This window comes from Hipposideros armiger, unplaced genomic scaffold (genome assembly GCF_001890085.2).
Source record: "Hipposideros armiger isolate ML-2016 unplaced genomic scaffold, ASM189008v1 scaffold_412, whole genome shotgun sequence".
In the NCBI taxonomy this organism is placed as follows: Eukaryota; Metazoa; Chordata; class Mammalia; order Chiroptera; family Hipposideridae; genus Hipposideros; species Hipposideros armiger.
The window spans coordinates 288,674-314,869 of record NW_017731762.1 but is presented as its reverse complement, the minus strand read 5'-3'; the positions used below and the strand labels follow the sequence as shown (position 1 = coordinate 314,869).

The 26,196-nt window shown below is 34.4% G+C and overlaps 1 protein-coding gene across 2 annotated transcripts in view; it reads left to right on the top strand.

Moving 5' to 3' along the window:
• LRP12 (LDL receptor related protein 12) overlaps positions 1-26,196 on the top strand; it is a 72,268-nt gene that overhangs the window by 25,429 nt on the left and 20,643 nt on the right. Inside the window, exons 2-3 of one of the 2 annotated variants that reach the window (XM_019663974.1) lie at positions 9,332-9,388; positions 24,603-24,738. In XM_019663974.1, the coding sequence (XP_019519519.1) occupies positions 9,332-9,388; positions 24,603-24,738 (193 nt within the window). The remainder of the gene's footprint in view (positions 1-9,331; positions 9,389-24,602; positions 24,739-26,196) is intronic. The other variant, XM_019663975.1, reaches the window with a different exon arrangement.

Below are 26,196 nucleotides of genomic sequence, written 5' to 3'. Positions count from 1 at the left end.
TTCTCACAACTCTGAATGTTAGAAGTCTCAAGATCAAGGTGGCTTCAAGGTTGGTTTCTAATGAGGTCTCTCTCCCTGACTTGTAGTGTCGTTCTTGCTGTTCCTCTCATGGCCTGTACACAGGTGGAGAGAGAGATCTCTGATACCTGTTCTTAAGAAAACTGGTCTTATCACATTAGATTCCACCCTTATGACTTCCTTTAATCTTAATTACCCCTTAAAGGCCCTCTCTCCGAATATAGTCACACTAGGGGTTAGGACTTCAATATACAAATTTTAGGAGGAGAAGAGAGGAGAGCTTGGGCACAGATTCAAAATTAATTTAGGAAAAAATATTAATATGTCTTCACAACAAAAAAACCTGGAAAGATAATCCAAGGAGGTTAACATCTCAAAAATAATTTCTGGTTATGAAAATCATAACCCCAAAAAGGAATGAACTGCAGAGAAACCTAAAGAAATTAAGAGGTTGCTCAGTGACTTCAGATCAATTAACAATATATTCCCAAGAAAGAAAGGATATTTAACCAGGGATAAATTATAACTATTACTAAACTATAGCGAAAACTCAAGTTTGAGTTGAGCAAAATACCAAGGACAGCAAAATGGTCATTGAAACATTTGTAGGATAAAATAACAAAGCTATATAGGACTGTAGCTTGGATAGGTGGTGTAATACTACTAGAGGTTAATGTCCTTTCTGTCATCTATACTCCTCAAACTGAAAGGATAAGAGTAAACATTTCTGAAAACCTTCTTGAAGGACATTGGTGCAAAGATAACAGGAGTTCATTGAGGTATTATAAACAACTTCGAGTTCTGACTTAGGTACTATTATACTTCCAAGGACTGAGAGAAGAAAAGTCAGATGACTGGAAGCAGGAAGCACAGTTTTGATTTTTCCAAAAAGGGTGGGAGGTATGAGGATTCCACAAACCAACAATTAGTGATAATGACCCGATGGAAGATTATAAATAGAGAATAAAAGAAGTGGTTTATGAATACCTAGGAGAGGAAGTAAATCTATAAGCCTTATTGATTTGGTAAGAACTACGAGGTTGGACAATTAAGTTTGCAAATCCATGCTAGAAAAAGTGCTACACACCTCATTGCTGAATATCACTACAGTCTCCCACAAAGCACTCCCCTTGGGAAGCTGTGCACCGATGCCAGTGTCTAGTCCACCCTTCAAAGCAATTTTGGAACTCTTTTTCTGGAACGGCCATTAGAGCTGTCATCATATTACCCTTGCTGTCTTGAATGTCATCAAAATGTCTTCCTTTCAGTATTTCCTTTATCTTCAGGTAAAGAAAGAAGTCATTGGGAGCCAGATCAGATGAGTAGAGAGGGTGTTCCAATACAGTTATTTGTTTACTGGCTAAAAACTCCCTCAGGCAGTGCCATGTGAGCTGGTGCATTGTCGTGATGCAAGAGCCATGAATTGTTGGCGAAATTGTTGTCAGATCTTCTACCTTTTTCATGCAGACTTTACAGCACTTCCAAATAGTAAATGTGGTAAACTGTTTGTCCAGTTGGTACAAATTTATAATGAATAATCCCCCGATATCACAAAAAAGATTAGCAACATCATTGCAGCAAATTCCTGAACTTAATTGTCAGACCTTGTATGTCAGAGAAACCTCATTTCCTTTACATAATAATTAAACTAGTAGAAACGTTGGAGACAAATGCAGATTAACTTCTACAAGGGGCTAACAAGTTGCCTTATACCTTTTGCACACTTTAGAAAAATTTGGTCTGGATACTAGAACAATGTCTGATACAATAGCCTCTCCAGAAAGGACTACTTTTACACTTCTATGGTCAGCATTTTGCATCCTTTAATATAACACACACACGCACAGAATCTGAATGAAAAAGTGAAGATACTTTAAAGGGCTTAGGGGACAACCTCCAGCAGACCAGTACATACATTATAATTTAATTGTTAAAAGTTAAAGACAAGAAAATCTTAAAAGCAGCAAGAGAAACACTTGTTTTATACAAGGGAACCCCCATAAGACTGTTAGCAGATTTTTCAGCAGACTTTGCAGGCCAAAAGGGAGTGGTATGGTATATTCAGAGTGCTGAAAGAAAAGGGAAAAAAACAACCAAAAGTAGCCTGTGCAGCAAAGTTCTTCAGATTAGGAGAAAGTTGCCCAGAGAAGCAAAAACTGAAGGAATTCATCACCACTAGACCAGCCTAACAAGAAATGTTGAAGGGACTCCTTCAAGCTGAAAAGAAAGAGCACTGTAGTAACAGGAAAACATGAAAGTATAAATCTCACTGGTAAAAGTAAATATATAGTTAAATTCAGAATAATGTTGTAATCGTTGTGGGTGAATCACATAAGTCTAGTATGAAGGTTAAAAGACGGTATTCAAAACAGCTATCGTTTATGAGATAAATAACTATTTTGAGTTATTTATAAATAACTCATAGTTTTAGTGTTAATAATTACAACTACAATAATTTGTTATGAACACACAAGGAAAAGGATATAAGCTGTAACATCAAAAACAATTGAGAGAGGGCCGGCCGAGTGGCACGATGGTTAAGGACTGGCTTGGGACGCCAGAGGGCCCTGGTTCGGATCTCACATATGAGGGCCAGTGACACTGCCCTCTACAGCTAAGATGCTGAACAACAGCTCGACCTGGAGCTGGGCTGCCATGGGTCGCCGGCGACAGCGTAGGCTGCAGCCCTTGCTGCAGTGGGTTGCCATGGGCTACCGTATGTAGCCAGCAGCCAGCATGAGCGGCCAGCAGCCGCAGTGAGCGGCCATCCAGATGCCGGCGACTTATGTGCCTCGCCCGGGAAGAGCACAATGATGGTGCCAACTTGGGCCAGTGAAGCAACGTCCTCCACAACTAGACTGAAGAACAAAACGACAGCAACTTGTCTGTTCCCCTTCCCCCAATTCCCCAGCACTGTTCCCATCCCCCCAATTCCCCAATTTAAAAATAAATAAATATTAAAAAAATAAAAATAAAAACAATCGGGAGAGTCTAAGTGTAGAGCTTTAGTGTGCATTTGAAGTTAAGTTGTTATCAGCTTAAAAGAGACTGTTACTCGCAGAAATACAAGATGTTTTATGTAAGCCTCATGATAACTACAAAGCAAAAACCTGTAGTGGCAACACAAAAGAGAAAGAGAAAGAAATCAAGTCATACGACCACAGAAAATCATCCAGTCACAAAGGAAGAGAGCAAGAGAAGAAAGAAACAAGGGAATCACAAAACAGCCAGGAAACAGCACAATGGCAGTAGTAAGTCCACTTTGGAATTCTTTCTATTCTTGCTGGTCAGAACTTCAGCATCTTCCAACTCTGTATGATGGAAGTTTTTCAACTTCCAGCTTCCAGTAGTTGTTCTTGGCCTTGGTGAAGTCTCACCTTATACATGTGCAGCTTAGTGCTCAGCCTAAGACTGGGACCCTGATGCAGATTTTTGGAGTCCTCTTTATTTTTACAAGGTTCCTCCCTCCCTAATAATCTGAATATTTCAGCTGCCTCATCCTCTCTGAATTCCTATCGCTGCCTCCTCAGGTTGTCGGGAACTCAGGTTCTCCCTCAATGTGCCAGGGTCTCCAGGTAGAAAGTCTCCAGGTAGAAAGCTGGTGCAACAGTAGGGCTCATCTCAATTTGTTTTCCTTTCCTTGGAGATCGCAGTCTTACACAGCTTGTTGTCCAGTGTCTGAATTTTTTTCATATATCTTTTTGAACGTTTTTAGTGGTTCATTGTGGGAGTGTGGGTCCATCATCAATTACCCACAGCAGGAGCTTTATGTCTGAGTTTTTAAAAATCTTTTTTTGTTGTTACTAAAAATGGGGTTTTCTGTATCTTCTCACTGGCTATTGTTTGTATTTACAAAGGCTTTTGATTTCTGTATGCTTCTTTTATATTCTACCTTACAAAATTTTCATATTTTTCTGTTGACTCTCTTGGGTTTTTCAAATAGATATACAATCATCAACTGCAAATAGATACACTTTTTCCTCTTCTTTTCTAATTCTTATGCCTATAATTGTTTTTCTTGTCTAATTTCATTGGCTAATTTTAGTAACTATAGTGGGAACCCTTGTCTTCCATTCCCATTTTTTAGTAGAAAAGCCTCTAGGACTTCCCACTTGAGTAAGAAGCTTGATTATTTTATATTTTTGTATTGTTTGCTTCTGTTTTATATATTTTTTATTATTTTCTCAATAAATTATCAACTCTTCAGGGGCAGAGATTATGCCTCTTATGTATCAACCTACCATTCATTCATTTATTTATGCGACTATGAACGAGTATCTCCTATTACATGTTATGTTCTGTGCCAGTCACTCGGTTGCAAAACAAAACAAACTCAGCTATGTCCCATCACCACATCTCACTCCCCACCCCCAAAGTTAAGATCTGATGGGAAATATGGTCATTACACAGATAACACAAGTATGACACATTTTCAGAAGGTGACAGTATTGGATGCTATAGGAGCTTATAACAAGATGACCTAACCTAGTATTGGGGAATCAGGAGATGCATCCCTAAAGAAATAATATGAAAGAAAAGCCCAAAGTCAAGAGAGACAGCTGACACTTTTCTAAAAATAAATCCAGTATTTCTGGAGAGAAGAGATAGAGTGGAAAGTAGTATATCACAAGAGGTGAAGCTTTTGAAGTAGTTAGGAAAAACCAGACTGGAGAATTTGGTAGGCCCTATTAGGATTGTGGACCTTTTCCTTAAATGTAGTAAAATAGGAACGATGTTTGCTTTTGGGGTGTATATACCGGGGTGCCAAGAAGATGTATACAAGTGAACACTTTGCTCAGCGTTGCTCAAGCAGTAGTTCGCCGTAATCACAAGTGTCTGGACGCTGATGGTAACCACTTTGAGCACCACTTGTAATTGCAGAAGTCAAATGTGACTTGTATTCATCTTTTGTTATCAGTATAATTACAATTTTAATACAGTTTTCCTTTCTTTAAATGTGTATACATTTTTTGGCATCCTCTGTATGTACATGAGTATTTATGTTTGACTACTGTTCTCACTGCACAGTGGAAATGAGATTGTAGGATGCTGAGCATATAGATTACTTCTAACTGCCACTTATTAACTTTTGAATCCATGATTCTCCTTCATATAGAGTGGAATAGCTCTGGCGGGTGGGTTTTAACTCTGAAAGTTAAGTAAGTACTATTTCTTTAATCAAGAATTATATTCATCTCTGAATTCTTTTTTACAAAAAGAAAAAGGTAAGAAACCACAGACTTCTTAATGTCGTGGAAATTGTTATAAAACCTGAATTCTTTTTTGAAAGTTAGGAACATAAATTTCATAATGATTGTAGATTTGAGTTTTAAATCCATCCAATTACTAGCTCTTAGGAAATATTAGTAAAGTGCTAGAAGCTTTAGTTTTCTTGTCTGTAAAATAAACTGTTTTAAGGATGAGCTGAGGGAAGACTTGTAAGGCACTTAGGAGTTGGCTGGCATATATCTATCAAATTTTAGCTGTATTTATTAGCTATTCTTGAAGAACTATAGTTCTTAAATACATAAAAAAAAGAAAGCATCAGGGATGCAAAGATCATAAATTTAGACATTCTCTTAATGATGACATCCTGATGATTCAGGTGAGTAAACCAAATGTTAGGAGATGTATTTAATTAAGTTGAAGACTAAATAAATAGTAGAGCTGGGTTCTGATTCCAGGGAGTCTGGTTCCAGAGCTCAAACTCACTGTCCTCTGGCTTCGTTTCCTAAAACAGCATCTCTTTTGGAAGATTCTTTCTCTTGTATTGCACTCAGAAACTACAAAACCATGGTTCACCTTGGCAAGAAGAATAATAAACGGGGATGCTTGATCCATCACTTTTAGCCTTTGGTTAGTGGGACTGAAAAAAAATTTGTCATAACAAATTATTTCCTGACTTAGGTGATAATGAAACGTCCTTCCTTTAGGAGTTCTAGTTAATTAGGCGGTCCATTAACTATTTAGTCAGCTGCTAATGTATAGTTACAGAAGTAATGTTTTATCAGACTGTTTTTCCAGCATATCATACTTCTAAAGGGTGACTTCTGCAAGAATATCTAACATGGCTATACTGGAGATACAGTAAGGGAGGTGGGGGTGTGTGTGCATCCTCATATGTATGGGTTTTCTTCTCTAAGGGAGATGGGGGTGTGTGTGCATCCTCATATGTATGGGTTTTCTCTCCGGTGGGGGAGGTGCATTATGGAGAATGTAATTAGCTTTGTATCAAGGAAGCAAGTTGCGGGGGGCTGTCTTGCTTATAACATGAAACTTAATTGTGTGATGTAAGTGGCATCTGTGTAAAAATGCTTTTTAGAATGTCATGACACCTAAATTATGTAGCGGTTTCAAATGGTACTCAGAATAAGAAATATCTAATATAACCCAAAAAAGAGATGGTTATTTGATGTTAACAGAAATTATTATTGATTTGTTTTTTTACTTCTGTTTTTAAGCTAGAGTAAGTGTATGGGATATTAGCAGTATCATGTTTTATATTTTAAGGTCCTGTTTGTCAGTTTTAAAAATCATTAATAATACTGTTCTGAAATTGAAATATTTTATAATATTTTGCACAATATGAGACTTGTGTTATTCAGAATGGTGGGGAATGAACTATATTTTCTTTACCTGTGGTTTTTTTTTTTTTTTGGTAATACGAATAAAATTTTTAAAGAAATCCGCACCTGTTATAACAAATTCCATTAATGCTGACGTATCTAAAAGAGGTCTTCCTTTCTGATCCCAGTTCCAGAGGTTTTCTTCCACGGTTTCTATATACCGTTTTATATAAGTGTGTGTGTGTGTGTATGTATGTATATGTGTATATATATATATATATATATATACACTCATATATATAAAATATAAAAGAATTATATACATATATACATAATTGTATATACATACATATCCCTACACCTTATATACATATATGAGTACATATACCTTATGCTTATGTAAACATGCATATTAACTATTGATATAGACATCATTTTAAAGTTAAAATTAAGATCATATTCTAATGTTATTCTAAAGCATATTTAACTTAATGTGTATATCTTTCCAAGTTAGTACATACAGAATTATTTTATTGAATATTTTATTATAAGGCTATATTAGTTTATTCATTTGCATACTGATTGAGATTTAGATTATTTTCTTTCTTTTTCTTTTTTTTTTATTATAAAGAATTCCACTGAGCCCTTAAGGTAGGTATTACCTTCTTCATTTTAGAGGTGGAATTAAGACACAAAGAGTTAGGTAACTTGCCCCAATTGCACATGAAGTAAGTATTGGTGGAGCTAGAATCCTAGCAATCTAGTCCAGAATTCACAGTCTTAAATACGACTTTATGCTACTGTTTTCCTTCTGCCTCTTTATTGTTTATTGAATTGGAAAAAAATAATGTATAAAATATATCTAATATTAAAACTCTCCTAAGGATAATTAATTATGTTTCCTTAAGGATATGGGAAACCTTAGGGTCACAAAATTACACAGCTGTAATTGTAGCTGTCTAACATAGAAGTAGAATGTGTAAGCCAGCGCTTCTGAAATGTGAATGCAGGTGTGAATCACAAGGGTGGGGGAAGATCTAATCTGGTGGGAGGGAGAGAGGGCCTGAGAATCTGCATTTCTCATAAGCTCCTGGTGTCCCTAGTACTGCTGGTCTACTTTGGAGTAGCAAAGGTTTATGCAATTTATACTAACTTTTAGCAAATCTTGTTAGTTGTTTTATGGAATCAGTTTCTTATATCATTTTGTTTATGCTACCAATTTTTACAAGTTGTGTACATTACTAGAAAGCCTCCACTTAGTGTCAATTCTATGTTAGTAGAATTAACATTGCTGGAAAAAAAAATTATGGCTAATGTGGTATTAATGTACAGTATTTAAATAACTATAATCAGATTTATTGGTATACTAAATATGGCTTACACACCTACATCACCATATCCACCATTTATTTCTTTATGCCAGGGAAACACATTTTATTTTGAAGGATATAGCTGTCATGAACTGCAAGTGTTGTTTTATCACTTTTATTCTTTAGTAGTAATAATAATCTATTTTACACAGTTACAAAATGAATACCTCTTTCAATGCTATGTGCCAGGCACTGTATCAAGTGCTTAATTGGCATGATTTCATTTAATCGTCATGACCTTATTTATTCATTCATCAACTCTTTGAGCACCTGCTCTCTTCCAGGAACTGTGCACACAGTCTTCAGCCAAATAAACAGCTATTTCTCTCCTAGAGCTTAGTGCCCTGGGGGATGCTATACCATAACAGGCGATCATAAAAGAGTGATCTTTGTTAAAGAAAAGCTGTTAATTACAATGTTTGCTCCTTTCTCGGGGAGGGGGAGGGTGTAATGGTTGAGAACAATTCAGCTTTTAGCCCTCTAAGCTTCTCCCACCTCATTTTCTTCCCTACCTAACTCACTCCAAGGAGATTTCTTTCTCTGTCAGCGTTCCTGAGCTGTTGTGATGCTAAATTGTGACCTAATGGGTGGAGAGAGACAAAACTTTAGAAAGTGAAGATAAACAATTTGTACAAGAAAAGAAAACAGAGGTAGATGGAAATAATTTTAATATAATCACATTTAAAAATTTAAAAAGAATACCTAAAGGGACACTGTTCACATTAATTTGAAGGAGTAAATATCCTCAATACTTTAAGTGGGAGTCTTTTTAAAAACACTTTATTAGGCGATACTCAGTTCTGTAAGTTTATTTGAATGGTTCTAATTGCTCAGCTTTGCGATAGGAGGTTTATGAACATCAGGGGCTCCGAAAATAGGAAATAAGCCTGTCCCTGTTCTTAAAACTGTTAGAGTCGGTGATAAGAAAAGGTTGAAAGAGACAATGCAAGACATTCTTTTTTTTTATATAAAGTACCAAGACGTGTGTGACCCTAGCAGTAAGCACATTGTGGACTGACTGAGCATGCTCTTGGAGGAATACTATTTTTTATAATTACGTGAGTCTCTGTTTTCTACTAGTAGAATGGAGTTCTCTTTTGACTGTTGATAGAAAATTCTTTCTGGTTTTAATCAGATCTGTATGTTTGACCTTTATATATTATACTACATCGTTGTGATTTCCAAAATGTTTTGTTTTCCTTCCTACTATGAAAATTTTGGGCCTCGACATATTGTTTTGAAGATTATTGTAAGAGACTTTAGTTTCTGAATATACGAGTAGCTCTGTGTAGTTGTTTTTCTTTTAAAGAGAGAATCTGAAAATTTTTTATAAATTTTTATCTTGGAAATTAGTTTATTCATTATGTTTAATTTTAGGAAATGGTGCTCTTGCAGAACATTCTGAAAATGTGCATATTTCAGGAGTGTCAACTGGTAAGTCATTTTTTGTAATGTTTAAATTTCATGCATGACTTATAGGGTAAATATTGAAAGCCACCTGGTATCTTACGAAGTGGTATTTGGCTATAAAAATTATTACTGCTTTTTGCAGCATGTAATAAGGAATGAAGTAACTGGAACATGAAGAAATTCTCATAAGATAAAACTGATACTTGCATGCCCATGGATTGATTATACTTTTCCAAATGGACTGCATAATTATTTCTCACACAAACACTGCACCAAGAGAAGTTAGCTCAAGTTGAATTAGTATTTTCTTTACAAAGTTTTATGAAATGAACTTTATTAAAATGTAACTTTGAATGTAGCATTAGAGCCTTAGAAATTAAGGATTTTGGTTGATTTTTAGATTAGAGTACTACTCTACATAAAACTGTTGTACTTGAGTGCACAATTTATATGCTACTAGAAAGCAACCCAACAGCATATTTGTGTCCATGAAATTAATAGACTCGAAGAGGTAGATGCATCTTTTCCACTCATCTAAGTTTTTATAACTTAATAATTCCTTAAAGGCCCATCACTATTAAAATTTTCATTTTTACTGACTTCCACAGTTTTGTTACCATTTTCGCTGTATCAACTATAATTACTATGAAAACAAAATATTTTATTTTTGCACATACTAACATAGAGTTTCTTACTATTATTTTATTTATTATTTTTCAATATTTTTATGTCTTGTGTTATTAAAATATTGCACGTAGTGTATTTATCAGTCTACTCATTGATTCTTCTTGTCACCTTGTAATTTATTTTTTTCTCATATGAAGCAAAACTGCAAGTTTCCTCTTTTGTTTATGTCTGATTTTTATATCTGTATCCTAATCTCTTCACCAGTCATATTGGATTAGGGTCCAAATGACCTCATTTTAACTTCATTATCTCTTTAAAGATCCTGTCTTCAAATCCAGTCACATTCTGAGGCACTGGGGGTTAGGACTTTAACATAGTAGCTTTAGGAGTGACACAGTTCAGCCCATAACAAAATGTGTGTTTTAATTAAATATATTTATGCACCACTAAAAATATTTAATTTCAGAGGTCTGTGAAACCTTTTTAATGGTTTATTGTTTTTCCTGAAAATGGTCTCATAAAATCTTTCTTCTGTGGAAAGAGAAGAATAATAGTGAAATGTATTCCGATTATACCACTAAAAAATAAATGAATGCTGTTTCAAAACATGCTTTTGAATCCATGGATTCCTGGCAGTTTTTCTTTGGCTCATGTGGAGCCATGGAAGATGCAATGCTTGATGTAGTGTAAGCCTTCCGACTTCCTTGTGTCCCCCGTTAAAATGAGAGCTCCTTCAGCGCTGGTCTAATGGAGAACTAGCCTTTGGAAGAATCTCTAAATGTAGGACTTGCTTTCTCTTGAGACCAGCAAGTAAAAATTAATAATTCCCATAAAATTCCTATGAATAAACATAAACATATAAAAACATAATTTTGGTTCTTGTGCATGGGATAATTTGTTTCTATTTCTAATATTTTACAGTATTCGTTTTCATTTTCCTACTCAAATCTTTGCCAGGAGAGATAAGTCTTTTTCCTTTTGCTGGTTTTTATGCTACAGGTATTGGCATAAGAAAACATAAACTATCAAAAAGTATACATCTAGTAATGATACAATGGGAAAAAATTTGGGGGTAAATCTTATTTTTTATATTTTTTTCCTTTAGAATTTGTCATTGTCTGGAATTATAAATTTGCTTTCATTTATAAAATAGATAAAGGAGAAAAGACAAATGGTGTTTTACAGATCTAATAATATGTGAAAATCATTATGCAGTTATATCATAGAAATGGCCAAGTAATTTAACTGCATGTATGATAGAGTAGGAAAGGTATTTTGATGTTTTTTTTAATGTCTCATTCTTTTTTAAATGTCTCAGTTTTTTAAATAGCAAATTACTGCTCATCTGAAACATTTTTAGGTCAAATTGATCTGTAACAAGACCTTTGCACACATTAAACAAGTACATTTGGTTTTTAAAATATGTGTGCACTGAATTTTACTCTAATCTGTGATACTTGTTTCAATCAGAATAATTCTAGAAATAATTATGCGTTCCCTACTCTTAATTACTTTCAAATCAGGTTTTTTACTTGTTTTTACAAATTCTGTTTATTCATTATCTGTGTTTCAGCAAACATTTAGAAAAATTGGAAAAAGAGCAAAAAGATTAAGAAAATCACCCATTAACCTTGTATTCTTAGTACAATTAATAATAGTATTTTAATCTTTCATTTCTCCTTTTCTGTGCATACCTTAAAAATAATTGTATATGCGTTTAAATGTTTAATTTTCTCTCCTGCCCTTTCTATTTAATGTATTATAAAATACTTTTTTAATAACCATTATTTTAATACCTATATAAAATTTTCATCCACCGTGTATTGTAATGTTCTTAAACACATCAATGGATTGTTTCCAGTGGGTTCTCCTTAGAATGCACCATATTGCAAGGCACATATTAATATATATGTCTAACCCTTTTTTATTTCTAAGACTATTTCTTTAGCATAGATTTCTAGAAGTGGAATTACTGTATCAAAGATCATAAATAACTTAATGACTCTAGAAATCTTTTGACAGATTGCTTTCAAAAAGGATTGTATCAATTTACATAGCTGTCTGCACTGTATGAGAACACCTACATTGGGTCTGGTCGTGTCTTTCCTGTTACCTTTTTCTTACCATGTTCCTATTAAAAGTCCCAAACTTTTATTTCCCCCAGACCATTCAGAAATGTAACTCTTTTTGATTCATAGCCTGAAGTTGTGACATTGCAAAGAATAAGGAAATGAGATTGGCTTTTCCTTATGATTAGGCAAAAACTACCCTGAAATTCAAAAAAGATTTTCTGGTTGCCACTCAGAACAGATGTTGGAGCTTGGTGCTTTCTCGAGTATAAAGTTTTTCCATATGAGGCTTAACACGTTATTTCCAATTCATCAAAGATACAGCTTCTGAATGTTCATACCTAATAGCATGCACAGCTGAAAGCTCTGTCTAAGGTTAGTTAGCTTGGTCTTGAGTCTACATCTGACTTAGACTTTTTGCCAGGCAAAGCTGACATTTCTGAGAGCTGAGAAAGAAAATATCAACTTAGGAAGTTTCTTTGTTAAGCCTTGTTCATATTAACTGAATTAGCAGAATATATAAAGCAGACTTCAAGCAGTTTTTAAGCATTGTTCTTCCTTTATTCCATCAGAATCATCACCCTTCTTCGCTCTTGTGTATTTGCATTTTGTAGTTCCTATTTTAGTATGCAAAGGAGGACACTGCTGATCCTAGAAGCCTTTAAAACTAATAATTTAAGTTGTAGCCTTTTAAGTTAGGCTATATTATTTTCTAAATTGCAATTAATTTGCTTACAGATTAGTTAGCAACCGTTTGCAATCGTGTATGTAGAGCACTGTAATAGAATGACTTATTTTGTTTTAACCACACAGTCTTAGGCTTAGGGACTGTAACGTGGTATTGTGACGTTTTCCTGGAAGAACATCGAGTCTGATAAAACTTTTCTTATCCTAGAATTTTCAGATCTTCCAAATAAAGAATCTAAAAGGAAATAAACTGTAGTTATTTGATAGTAGTTTGTAATTATTTTTAAAATATAAAAAGTTCCATGAATAAAGCAGCAAATACAAGTGGTCCTTTGTACCTTTCTTATGTGATTTTTATGTTGTTTTCAATTATTCAGTAAAATACCTGGACCTCTGGCTAAATTTGCTTAAAGTTATTTCATCAGTTCTTTTGACCAGTGTTATACAGTGTGTCTTTTAGCCATATTTCAGATGAAGAAGGGAAAGAAAGCTTGTTATATTTTAGGTGATAATGAATTCATTAGGGTTTTTAGGATTTCAGAAGGTAAAAGAATGTAGCGTGAACCCAAGAAGCTATCCTTCAAATGAAGAAAGTAAGTAGAAAATATAAGACCAAGAACATTTTTTTTAAAAAGATGACATACATTAGTTTAGTATATTATTAATTTTAAAGGCATTGCCTGCCTTCAGAGGGTTTATTTATAAGACACTTAAGCTTTTAGCATAGAGTATTCCCTTAAGTTTTAGAAAGAAAAGCAATGGTTGAATTACAATTTTTATACACTATACTTTTATATGTAATAGTATATAGTATATAATTAAACCTGATTTATAATGTTTATTATGCAATAATATTTTTTTATGTGAAACATATTTCTGTATTATATAATCATAACATTTCATGTGGTATCAAATATTTATTGAACAATTATATATTTATAACAAGATTATTATGCATTATAATTTTATATTACATTATTATAATAAACAGTAAATAAACTCAGCATTAGAGCAGTAAATGCAAGTACTGGAACCATAGACAGAACAGGTTGTAATGTGACAAAAATGTGCAATGCTTAGAGGATAGAAGTGAAATTCATCCATCTACTGACTGAATGAGCCAGCTCCAGTGAACGTATAAACACAACTGCATTCAAGCATTTAACAGCTTCTTGTCCTCTAACTTTGAGAATAATCCTTTTTCACTTTGAGAATAATTCTTAGTGTGATAGCATGTTAATTATTTGTAGTTTTGCTCAGACATAGATGCAGCTGTTGTTCAGAAGTCAGCCACTTACAGGTGAGCAAACTGGGCCAGATAAAAGTTAGGGGTGACTTCATCTTAAACTGCAGTAATATAGAAGTACAGTATCCAGAACAAAGTAGAGGGTGGTTCTTCTTTACTCCTCACTTAAACACACTCTGAGTATTATGTTTATTTCTGGGTATCCCCTTTGACAGACACAGTAAGACTGGAGCAGTCTCGGAAGAAGATGTGCATATTCTAAAAATTATATCAATGCTGATAGAGATGACTCAGAAAATTGTGAGCCCCAAGGCCAATTCGTCTTTGCTCAGGTGCTGATTTCAGCCTTACCTCGTCAGTTTCCAGCAGGAATCACAGAAAACTGCAAAAATTAATAATTTCCCCATTCAGGAAATAGAAATAGTAGTTTGCTTAGCATTTTAGTCTTTTGTATTACTTAAAATTGGAAAATGTCGGTACCATATCAATAGTTTTTATGCCCTCTCAGGAAAAAAAATGCCCTTAAAAAAGGTATAAAAGGTTGAATCTTCCATATTCATCTTATCTTATGCTTTGCTAGCAAAATTCAAAACTATTCTTTCTCCTTAGAAATTTTAGGGGAAAGCTGGTTAGATAGTTCCACTAAGAATACTCTCCTGTCTTACTCATATTATGCTGTGACCCTATTAGAACTAGAAAAACTATGTGGTTTTTTTTTCTATTTTTCCATATTTTGTGCCTGTTGACTTTTTAATATTGTGTTTTACTGCCATGTAGCCCTTGATTATAATTTATTTTTCCTGGATTTTAGTGACCTTCGAGGAACCAAGAAATTATCTGCCGTGGTTAGAGCTAATGATCAAGTGAAATATTTTGGTCCTTAAAAAAAAATTACAATAATAGGAATAAATGATAAGAATAAATATCGCTGCATTTGTTCTTAAGTAACTGTGCTAATGCAGATGAATATTCATTTAATCCTAAGCAGCTGGGTGCAGGATTTCCTGCTTGCAGTAGAAATGTGTGATTTCTGGTAATAGGTCTGAAAGTAATGAGAGTGAGTCCTCAGTATGAGTGATAGATTAATATGGTTTTGTGCTTGTTCTGATTCTTTTAAATGATAAGGAAAACCTTTATCATCTGAGACTACTCAGTATTGCTATTAGAGTGCTAGTGATCGTTTCCATAAAAGGAAAATTTCAGTTTTCCGACTGAAAAAATTAGAATGAAATTTGGAGAATTCTTGCGGAATACTGCTCATGTTCTCTGTCTCCTTCCAGCTCTTTCCATCTTCAGTGTGTTCACTGTCCTGACATTTCCATGATGACCGAGCTTGGCTCAGGTACCAGGTGGTCAGAAAACCTATTCAAGGAGTCTGAACAACAAAGGGTCAAAAAAAAATCGAGACACTAGGCATGGGCAGGAAGAGCGCTTTCAGATGGAAGTAGTTTCTTCCTAGCATGGGCTTCTTTTGTTTCCTGTTGAGGTGACAGGGCTGAGCTGTGTCATATGTGACAGTCTGACAAAGAACTGCTCTTGTACTGTAACTTCATTCATCTTGCAGATTCTGACATTCATTTGATTACTTGCCCAGTGTTCTCAGTGGCCCAAAGACTTCATACTCAACATGCTTGCTTTCTAAACTCTGTCGTTCTGTTCAGTATTAACCGTCTTTCAGAACACTGCCACCTTTCATCAGTCACTTAGTCTTGTCGGCTTTTCCTCCGTCTCTCTTCTTTGCCTTTGAAATATCTCCCTCAGCTTTCACTGTGTCCCCTTATTGCTGCTATTCTACCCCGTATCCTAATCATCTTACCTATAATTAGTGTATACGTGTACATTTTTATTGTTAAAGGTAGGTTCTAGAATGCTGTTTATAAAGGTTTTTAAGTTAATTCCAAAGAGACTGAGAGAAGCAGTTCAGTCCTGCCTGCAGCCCCTACGTAAACTTGTAGCAAATAGGAATCAGTCTGTAGAAGCTCTAAGTATACCCTCATTCTTTGTGTTATACATTTTGCATCTTTTCGCTCTGTGTTGATACCAAGAGATCTTTTTTCCAAAATAGACCATTTTTATCTTTACTGCAATTCTTTTGAGACGGGAGCTCCCTGCTGGGTGGTAGGATGCCTTAGTGGTTAAGAGTGCAGCTTTTAAAGCCTATGGCCTGGGTTCCAGTCCCAGTTGTGACACTTACTAGCTTTTTTGTGACCTTAGAAAAATTACTGAATTTCTCTGTGCCTCCATTTTTTCCTCATCTGTTAAATGATGATACTAAAACTAAGAATTAAATGAGAAAAGACAGGAGAAAAGGAAGTACCTAACACATACTAACATTATCAGCAGCTAATGGGATGCACAGACCTGCACATGTACTCCTCACTTAAGTCGCAGGCCTTGAACCTGTGAACTATAAACTTATGACTTGCGACAGAAATCTCATCTTTAGCACTGTGCACCGTCCTTAGCCTTTTAAGTTTTCAAACTGCTACCCTGCTCCTAAATTAACAGTGAGACAGTAGGTATCTGCTTTTTATACTAATCATCTAACTACATATTCTAATTTTTCTGTGTCACAGTGCCTTTTATTGCTTGCATGGGTACAAAATTGTGCATGTTTTGCATGATTCAGTTGTTAACCTTCAGAATCATTCTTATTCTCATCCCATATGGCCATTCACAGTCACCATTTGCTTACTAATTTTTTTATTTTGGAAATTGTGGGGGTTTTTTTAAGTATCTTTATTTCCATTACAATCAAACTCTTCTTACTGGTATTTTCAACATTTGGAATTGCTTTTATGTTTATCAGCTATAATGGCATTAATATTTATAAAACACTCTATACCAGCGATTCTCAACCTTCCTAATGCCATGACCCCTTAATACAGTTACTCATGTTGTGGTGACCCCCAACCATAAAATTATTTTCATTGCTACTCTATAACTGTAATTTTGCTACTGTTATGAATCGTAATGTAAATATCTTTTCGTTTTCCGATGGTCTTAGGCGACCCCTGTGAAAGGGTCGTTCAACCCCCAAAGGGGTGGCAACTCACAGGTTGAGAACCGCTGCTCTATACTCTGTAAAAGATGGCCAAACGCAAGTGACCACCATTGACTATAAATGCCATCCTTTGCTTATGAATAGGGCAAGTTTGGTTCCATAGGGAAACTTTCATTAAATTTTTTTTTTTACAAATAGAGGAGCTTCTGTATTTGCTTTTTAACTGATCTCCTTACCTCCTCAGTTACTCTTCCCACTGGTCATAGCACTGCAAAGTCATCTTTACAAAGCACTGGGATATATCACTTCCTTCTGTACTAGCCTACAGTGGCCTAACTAGTGTCTATGGAGTTTAATCATTCAATGCTTCTCATTTGGAATGTGTTCTTTCTTTATACCTTGGCTCTATTCCATTGTCTAAAAGAAATCCTATGTTAGTAGTCAAGTAAACCCGCCCTGTTCTATACTTACATAATGCAGGGTGCTTTTTGTTGTGTGGGCCTTTGTTTTTGTTAATATTACCACATGCCTATATGATACGTTGTTTAAAATTTATACATTATATCATTTAGGACTATATTGTCTTCTATGCTCTCATAACTGTTTGTGTTTCTTGTATTCACTTAGTAAGCATATCTCATTATTACAAAACTACAGTTTCCATGAGAGATAAATTCTCTTCATGCTCTTTTATGCTTTTCCACATGTGTCTCATGTTCTCAGGTGATCATAAGCATAGCTGATTTTTACTTACATTTTAGTTTTCTGGTTTATTAAAACCAAAGGCACAAAGATTTCATGTCACTTTTAGTCTCTCTACTTTTAGTCGTAAGGTGTCAACCCTTGTCAGTTTTGAAAATAACCCAGTTCTTCATATGTAGAACAGGAAATTGTAATTTTTCTTTTACAAGAAGTTCAGCTCTAATCATAATTTTTAGTCATAAGTTTTTTAGGCTTTAAAACCATGAAATCAGAAATTTAAGGGAAGTTGATTTGGCATTATTTTGAAGTCATCCTGTCCTCTTCCATGTATCTTCTAAAATAGAGGTTGTTGAACAGTTTTTATTATTTTTTCGAATGGTTGCTGTAAAGATAATGGGCATGGCTTATTAATTTAGTTTTAAAATAATAGTTCTTTGCCTTTCGTGGGAATATTGAAATAGTATCAGGATAAATATAGAGAAACCTTGAGTATTTCTCAATCACTGTTGCCCCGTTTTCTAAACTATGCAGTGAAATCTTTGTATTTTAAACCTGGACACTGATATCAAAATCTTAGTTAAGAAACTCCATTAGCAAATCTGTACCTAATTAATTCTTTAGTTAATTCGCCCTTTCTTAGCTGTCAACATAATAAATTAAAAATTGTATGTATTTAGTTTAGTCTTTTGGTGCAGCTTAGCCACTCACATTTTTAATAACCCAATTTTCTTTTATTTTTTGTTTCAAATGTTCTGTATACTAGATTCACTATGAATTAAATAGGCTTTTTGGGTTTAGATAACCTAATTACTACATACTATGAAGATACTGTCCAAATTGAAAATTGCTATATTTTGAATGAATGTTTAAAACCCCTTTAGTTTGGGGGTTTCTATTTCTAGACTTACAGGAAATTTATGAAAAACAGATATATATATATATATTTGGATGAAATCAAGTATTTTCATCCAAAATACTTGAATGTTTGTTTATATCTAAAGATACTGACCAAAGTAAATTAAATAGACATTTTTTTTGTACATGTTTTGTTCCAGGAACAAAAAGTTAATATTGGTTATTAAGAGATATGTTAAGAAAGCTAAATGAAGAAAAACTAAAATATAGTCATCTATCATACTGCCATGTATATGTTCGTGAAAATCTCACATTCTGCAAAATCAGACTCGTAACAGGGCTTATTGGAAAAGTAGTGTTGGTACAGGTCACTGACAGATATATAACTTCGGAAGTGCAGCTCTAACAATACCAATCCACACTCTAGCACAGTATTATCCCCTGATATATACCTAGAACCAGGCCATACTTTTCAGCTGTAAACTCAAGGGTTCATACCGCCTCACTGAAGACAATTGCTTCTAATGGAGACCAATTTAATCAAAACTGAAAATATAACTCAGAGATGTATTTCATCAACTGTGAGTGTTTTGTTTGTTTTATTTTTATAGTGAAGAAATGTCTTCATATCTCCATCTGTACCTGCAGCCTGCCAAGACAGCTCAATATAGAGGAAAGTCAAGCAGTTCTTTAAGTCAGTAAAGTAACCACTTCTTGCAATAAAGGAAGGCCCTTCTGTAGAGTTTTCATATTTTTCTTAAACTATGAAAACTCTTGCCTCTGGTTGCTTCAAATCATTAACGTGCTGGGAATAAAATCTTTCACAGCTTTTCATTATACTAACAAGATTCCTCTATTTGTCAATTACGTGTAAATTCTCATTGAAGAACTAGTCAAAAAGTAGCTAAAATAATTATGTATAAACAGTAGTGAAGGTATGAGTAGAAGAAATTTAGGTGCAAGAAGCTCAGGTTTGTTATATCCTAAATTGGGAGTATAGTCAAAATCTAAAAAGATGAGGTTCAAACTAGCAAAACCATAGAAAACATTTTGGTTTAAAACAAAAGGAGATTTCGTTTTCTAAAGCAAGGTTTTGTGAATATGTGTCTCAACCCCATCCTTACCCTGGCATCTCCCCATGTCAGATAACCAGTTAATCATGGCATTATTTCTCATTCTTTCCATGGTGTAATGGTGCCAGTTACCTAGTAAATGAACAATCATTGCCGCCTTTCCCACTTAGCCTGAACATACCTTACGTAGCCATCTCAATACAGCATGCCAGGTATTAAATACCAACCAAACAATCTGATTTGGCATTATCATATGATGTTATTTATTGACAGTTTACTGTAACAAGCAGTGTATTAAGTTCTTTACCAAAATAATTGTATTTAACCCTTGCAACTCTCTTATGTGGTAGGTAGTTTTTAATCCCCATTTATAACTGAGGAAATGGAGTCTTAAGTATTATCAAATTGATTGTAACAGTAAGTCACCAAAAATATTTTATGTATAAGTATAAATATAAATAAACTAAGAAAAAATGAAATTACTCTTGATAGCTGTTGGAGCTGAAGTGCTATGATGAGTTAAGAATGGGAAATCATTATAAGACACTGAAATAATGAAAACTAGAGGACTAAGAAGAAGCCAATTGGAAGATTGGGGCAGATGTGTTGAAAATAAAACAGGCCTTGATTCCCTAAGAGATAGTGAAAGCAGCCTCAATACCTGCCTTTGAAATTTTGAGTTTTAGTCATTGTGGGGCCTGGCTTTAGTTATTTCCTGTGCTTGACAATCTTTGAGAGTGCCTGTGGTATTATTCAAGTAGATTTCCTTTTTATTTGAGTTAGGTGAAGTGACTATTCCTTTAACTAAATGATGCCTAAGACAGTAAAGATTCAGAATACAGTAGACCCCCTTATTTGTGGGGGATACATTCCATGACCCCCAGTGGGTGCCTGAAATCGCAGGTAGTACCAAACCCTATATATACTGCATACCTATAATAAAGTTTAATTTATCAATTAGGCATGTAAGTAATAACAATAATAGTAAAATAGAGCAATTATAACAAATATGCTATCAAATTATTTGAATGTGGTCTCTCTCTGATAACTGATCTGATAACAGATAGGACTACTAAGTGACTAATGAGTGAGTAGCATGTACAGTGTGGTATGATTTACGTTCTGAGTGGGAAGCAGAACAAGGAGAGATTTCATCACGCTACTCAGAATGGCACACCATTTAAAACTTATGAGTTATTTCCAGAATTTTCCATTTAATAATTTCAAGCCCTGGTTGACCGCAGATAGCTAAAACCATGGAAAGTAAAACCTCAGATAAGGGAGGACTACTTTATAGGACAAAGAGAAGGATTTGGGAAACACAGTTCTGATCATGTTGCGTTTGAGGTTGGAATGTCCAGTGGGCATTTGACTATGCAGATTCTCTGGCTTAGACATTTTAAGCCTATGAACTCTAAGTCATAGTTGAAAATGTAGGCGTGAATGAGATGTTCCATAGAGAATGAGAAGAGCAGAAGGCTTGGAAATGAATCATGCACACCAGCATATCAGGAGCTGGCTGAGGAAGAAGGATCTAGGGCTAGAGAACTAGCACAGCCAGTTAGGAGAAGAGGTGATGTCAGCAAAGTCAAGGTAACACAGTATCAAGAAGAAAAGAGTGTCACTGTTAGTTAGATGCTCTTGAGAGATCAAGACCATGGGGACTGAGGGTCCATTGGATTTTACAGTGAAGTCAGTGATAGGCTTTGCCTCTAGCAAGATTTTTATGGAGTTAAAATAAGAATTGGAATTCCGATTTTGGTGGGTCAAAAAAATGCAAAATGAGAAAACAAGTAAAAATGTATCAATGCATCCCGATGAGCTATCAGAAATATAGTAGACATATATCATGATGATGGGAAGGGTGGGGCATGAGTTAGGGCTAAACTCAGTCTTAGAAATACTTATAGAGCAAGGAAACCAAAGCCCAAAAGGCCTAGTAGTTTACACCGGCAGTGCCTGTGGGTCTACATCTTCTGATTCCATATCTGCCTGCCTCTCTCTCTCCATATATATTTATATGTATATATATATATATATATATATACACACACACACACACACACACACACACACACAGAGGCAAACTTAACCCAAAGGGAAAAAAGTTTAATGGTTTCTAATGTTAATCTTACTCCTCTTGGCATATGCATTTAGTTCTGTCTTAGATCAAGAAGGAAATAAGTTATGGTTGTGCTAGAATATAATTATCTACATGCCCCCAATGTAGTGTACATGCAAGGATTTGTTGATAAAAAGCTACTGGCTGGATCTGAAACAAAATGCCAAATTCAGTCATGTTGCAAATGTGCAAAATTAATGTTTTCAAAATATATACTTGTAACCAGTTAAGGGAAAAATTATGATAGTATTGTTTTGTTTTTAAAGTACTTATTGAATTAGGAATGTAAAATACTGAATTTTAAGATAACCATTCTTATTTATGGGTGGTGGGTCTTATCTTTGGGCAGTTGTGAAAATAAAATATTCACAACAGTATTTTTGAGCATTCATATCAGAACATAAATTCCTTAGTTTTTGGTATAAGAGCACCATCTATGGGTTTCTCAAGCATTTGGGGGGGAAATTTTTTAAATAAAACAAAAACCTCATAAAATTCTTTGTAGTTTTTTTCCTGTGACTGGCCTATTCATTTATTTAAAGGTTAACAATTGTCTACTTAGTCATAAATTGTTCTCACCTAGTTTTCGGATGTATCCTATTACTGTTAAATCAGCTAATAAGTATTTGCCATATAAGTACGTATATGCCAGCCAGTACAGTATTATGATTCTAAGTTAAATATAATCGAACTCAGAATTGTATTATTCTCTTTAATGTCGATGAATCTTTTAAAGAACATGAGCAATTGTCTACATTCTGGGGGAGAGGTGATGATTATTTTTTCCTGTTTATTTGTATGTTGCTTTGTATCATCTTGAACTTAAGAATTCCTTCAGCATACTACTCCAGCATGCTTTTACAAGAGATAATAAGACAGAAAAAAGTCTTATGAATGAGTTACGGTATCTCTTCATTAATTATTGTGATAACTCATTAGAGCATAGTTGGAAGCAACACTCTGGCACCTCGTTAATAAGCTCTTAAAATAGAATCACATTTGGTTAAATTTAGTCATTTTCTAAAGTATCATTCATTAAAATTAAATTTTTTTTTGTAACGGAAATTTTACTCTTAATGAAGTTTAATCAAAAACATTGGAAGCTTTGACTATGGGTGAACAATAAGATGTGTGCTAGGCTCTTGATATATTATATCTTTACATTCAATGCCATGAGTCTCTATGTTCTAAAAGTGATTGAAAACAAGATCTCTTTGATAATGTACCCTAATTCCTGTGTAGACCCATTTTAGGCACGAACCTTTTTTCTGCAGTAAAATGTACTTTTAAAACCTTGCATGTTTTCTTCAAGGAATGGGTTATTCTATAGAAATAAGGATTGACTAAGCAATATAGCTTGTTTTACTTTGATCATTATGGAAAACTTTTTTAAATTACATACTATACTTCCTATCATTCTAACCTAAATTGAACAGACTATAAACCTCTATTAACAACAACAAAATAAAGCCATTTTTTCCAAATTATAATTTTAACAGGGATACTTGCCCACCTACAAATTGGGTTGCCTAATTTTTATCTTTAATCTAACAGCAGAACTCAAAAAGCCTGAAAATTTAGGCCAAATATTGTATTAGGTACTTGGCTTGCAATGACTCATTTATTCACTCAACAATTCCTTTAGTGAGGTACAACTTAATTATTATAATGAAAGTCTTCTCTTACTTTGGGGAAGACAGGTAGTACTGTACAGGTTCTGAGCTCGTGGTTTTGGAATTCAGTACATACTTTTTATTATTTTTCTGAAAATTGCCTCCATCACTTCTGATAACTGTCTGTGTATCCCTGCACTACTCTCCTAGTCCTCATTTGCCACTTTAATCTGTTATTTTACAAATCAGATATTCTGATTTGTTGAAATTGTATCAAATAAGAGGTTCTAGGATTTTAAATGTTACTGAAGACTTAAACATTCATTACATATTTTTTGTAGCCCAGTGACTGTGTTTTAAAATGAGGGAGAATAAATTGTCAGATTATCAGCTGAATTATGGATATGTAAAATGTTAACTGTATTACTGTGAGAGCTCAAGATAATCAAGGAGAATAATCCAGGAAAGTGTTGGTAGTAGTTTGAATTTATTTTATATTTTTCTGTGATGGTCAGATAGCTAATTACATAATGATATTTTAATCACTGAGTATTCCAAGCCTTTATTTTAAAAATAATTTAGGAATCATTCATATCCCTGTAATACATTAGAAGTATTAATAAAATAAAGAAGTACTTCGCAGTGATTTTGAAGTAATATTTGGCTGTCTTTGTCTAATCATCCATTAATTTTTTAACATTCCAGCATTTTACTATTACATTTATATGTGCTTTCCTTTAATTATTTTGTTCAGAAGACTATTTATATAATAGTCTTTTACTTAAAGTGTCCAAAAAGCAAAATGGTACTCCTAAGGATCTAAGCATAATAGTTCAGTAAATATTGAACCTTAAGTAGTTTATAATAGAGAAAATATGTTTAAAAGGTGAATTTTTAAAGAAGGATGGATGGATGGATGGATGGATGGATGGATGGATGAAGCAATCAATCGATCTCTATGGCTAAAGCTAGCAATTCTAGAGTCTTAAAACTGTTATTTCAAGATCCAGTTTGAAAAGTTCCATGTTCACCAAACTTGATTAGGATAAGATACTGTGACTAGAAAAGAGGGAAATGAAATGTCTCATTAGAATAATAAAAGCTTTTTAAAGTTGATAATACCATATTGTGTATGATTTGATGTCTGAAGTGTTGGTTTTGTTTTTAATAAACAGTGATTTTCTTAGCGCTTTGTTTTAAAGTATAATAATTAGCTAAGATTGCTTTGGCTATCTTCCAGCTTGTGGAGAGACTGCAGAACAGATTCGGGCACCAAGTGGTATAATCACAAGCCCAGGCTGGCCTTCTGAGTATCCTGCCAAGATCAACTGTAGCTGGCTCATACGGGCAAATCCAGGGGAAATCATTACTATAAGGTAATTCTGGCATCTTTCTGTATTATTATATACTATTTTATTATAAAATATAAAATCTGTTTTCAAGTACCATCACTCAATATGCAGTAATATAAAAAGATGATTTTCAGATAACATAATAAATTATAGTTAGTACCATCTTAAGGGTAAGAAAAATGGCCCATCCTTTTTCCCTACTATTAGGACATGTATTTTCAGTATTTCCTAATGGTGGTATGGATTTGCACTGAGCCGTCCATATTCTGCTAGGCCACATTTTAACAAAAGGTACACATTTGCAAAATATCTTATTAGGTTCAAGAGTGTAATCTTTGGCCATGGGACAAATACACAAAGCTCACTAATCCACTTGTAGATCTAGCCCATAATCTGTCTCGTTAGTAGAGTCCTATACCTTAATGAGTTAAAACAGTTGTAGGTTATGTCTGTGTGTATCAACTTGAAACAAGCTGATAATGGAGAAATACTGTGTCTGGAAAAACCTCTTTTCCTCATAATTATAGTTGGTTGGAGCTGAAACACAAATAAGTACGCCATTCCTACAGAGACAGCCCTGCCACAGCGCAAAGGCATCTGCGACATTCTGTCATTAATACCATGTTTATAGGTAAGAATCATAGAATTTTAGAAATCGAAGAGGCGTAGCAGGCTATGGACTCAAACCGTTTCATTTATCTTTTTTTAAAAATGAGATTGTAAATTTAGCCTGCTTTTTAATCTTTTTCCATCTTCCTTTTTGATATCCATTAACTAATGAGAGAACAATCCTCTCCTGAGAAACACAGCTGTGGTCTGTCTGTCCCCCTTTTTCTGTGGAAGCCATAAAACCGGGAGCATATGGTTTGTTTTCCTTTGGTCCCCTCAGGCCCCAGGCCACATCTTCCAGAACACTGGAGCTGAGCTTGCAGAGGCTGTTCTCCTCTGCAAGAAGTGTGATTCTCTTGTCTGATGGATCGGTAGGATATGCCAGTAAGATTACCCTTCTGCAAAAGAACCAGTGTTGGAATCTCATCAGCATGCTTATTTTTCTGTTACTTGTAATATGATTAAATATAAATGTGTTTATAAATAGCATTTTTATCATAGGGACTCCAAACATTGGATCTTTTTTCAACACAGAACTAGAATTTTTGGACATTTTCATCTTTTAACCTAAAAATCCAGCCCCAGAATTACATTTGCAGCCTACCAGCTCAGTTATGTAAAACTTGGAAATTCTTGCCAGCACAGAGGAGGCTCCATGGAATACTACCATCTGGTTCCAATCATGTGTTGGTTCTTTGAGATGTCACAAGTAAGCTACACTAAAAACCAAACACAGCACTGAAATGCAAAATAAAATTAGAGATGAGCCCACATCTAAAGGAAGATTTCCTAAAATTCTGGAAAGAATGAATTTGGATTTACACAGCCTAATAAGATCAGAAAGGATTTTAGTAATTGTCCTAGTTTTTACTG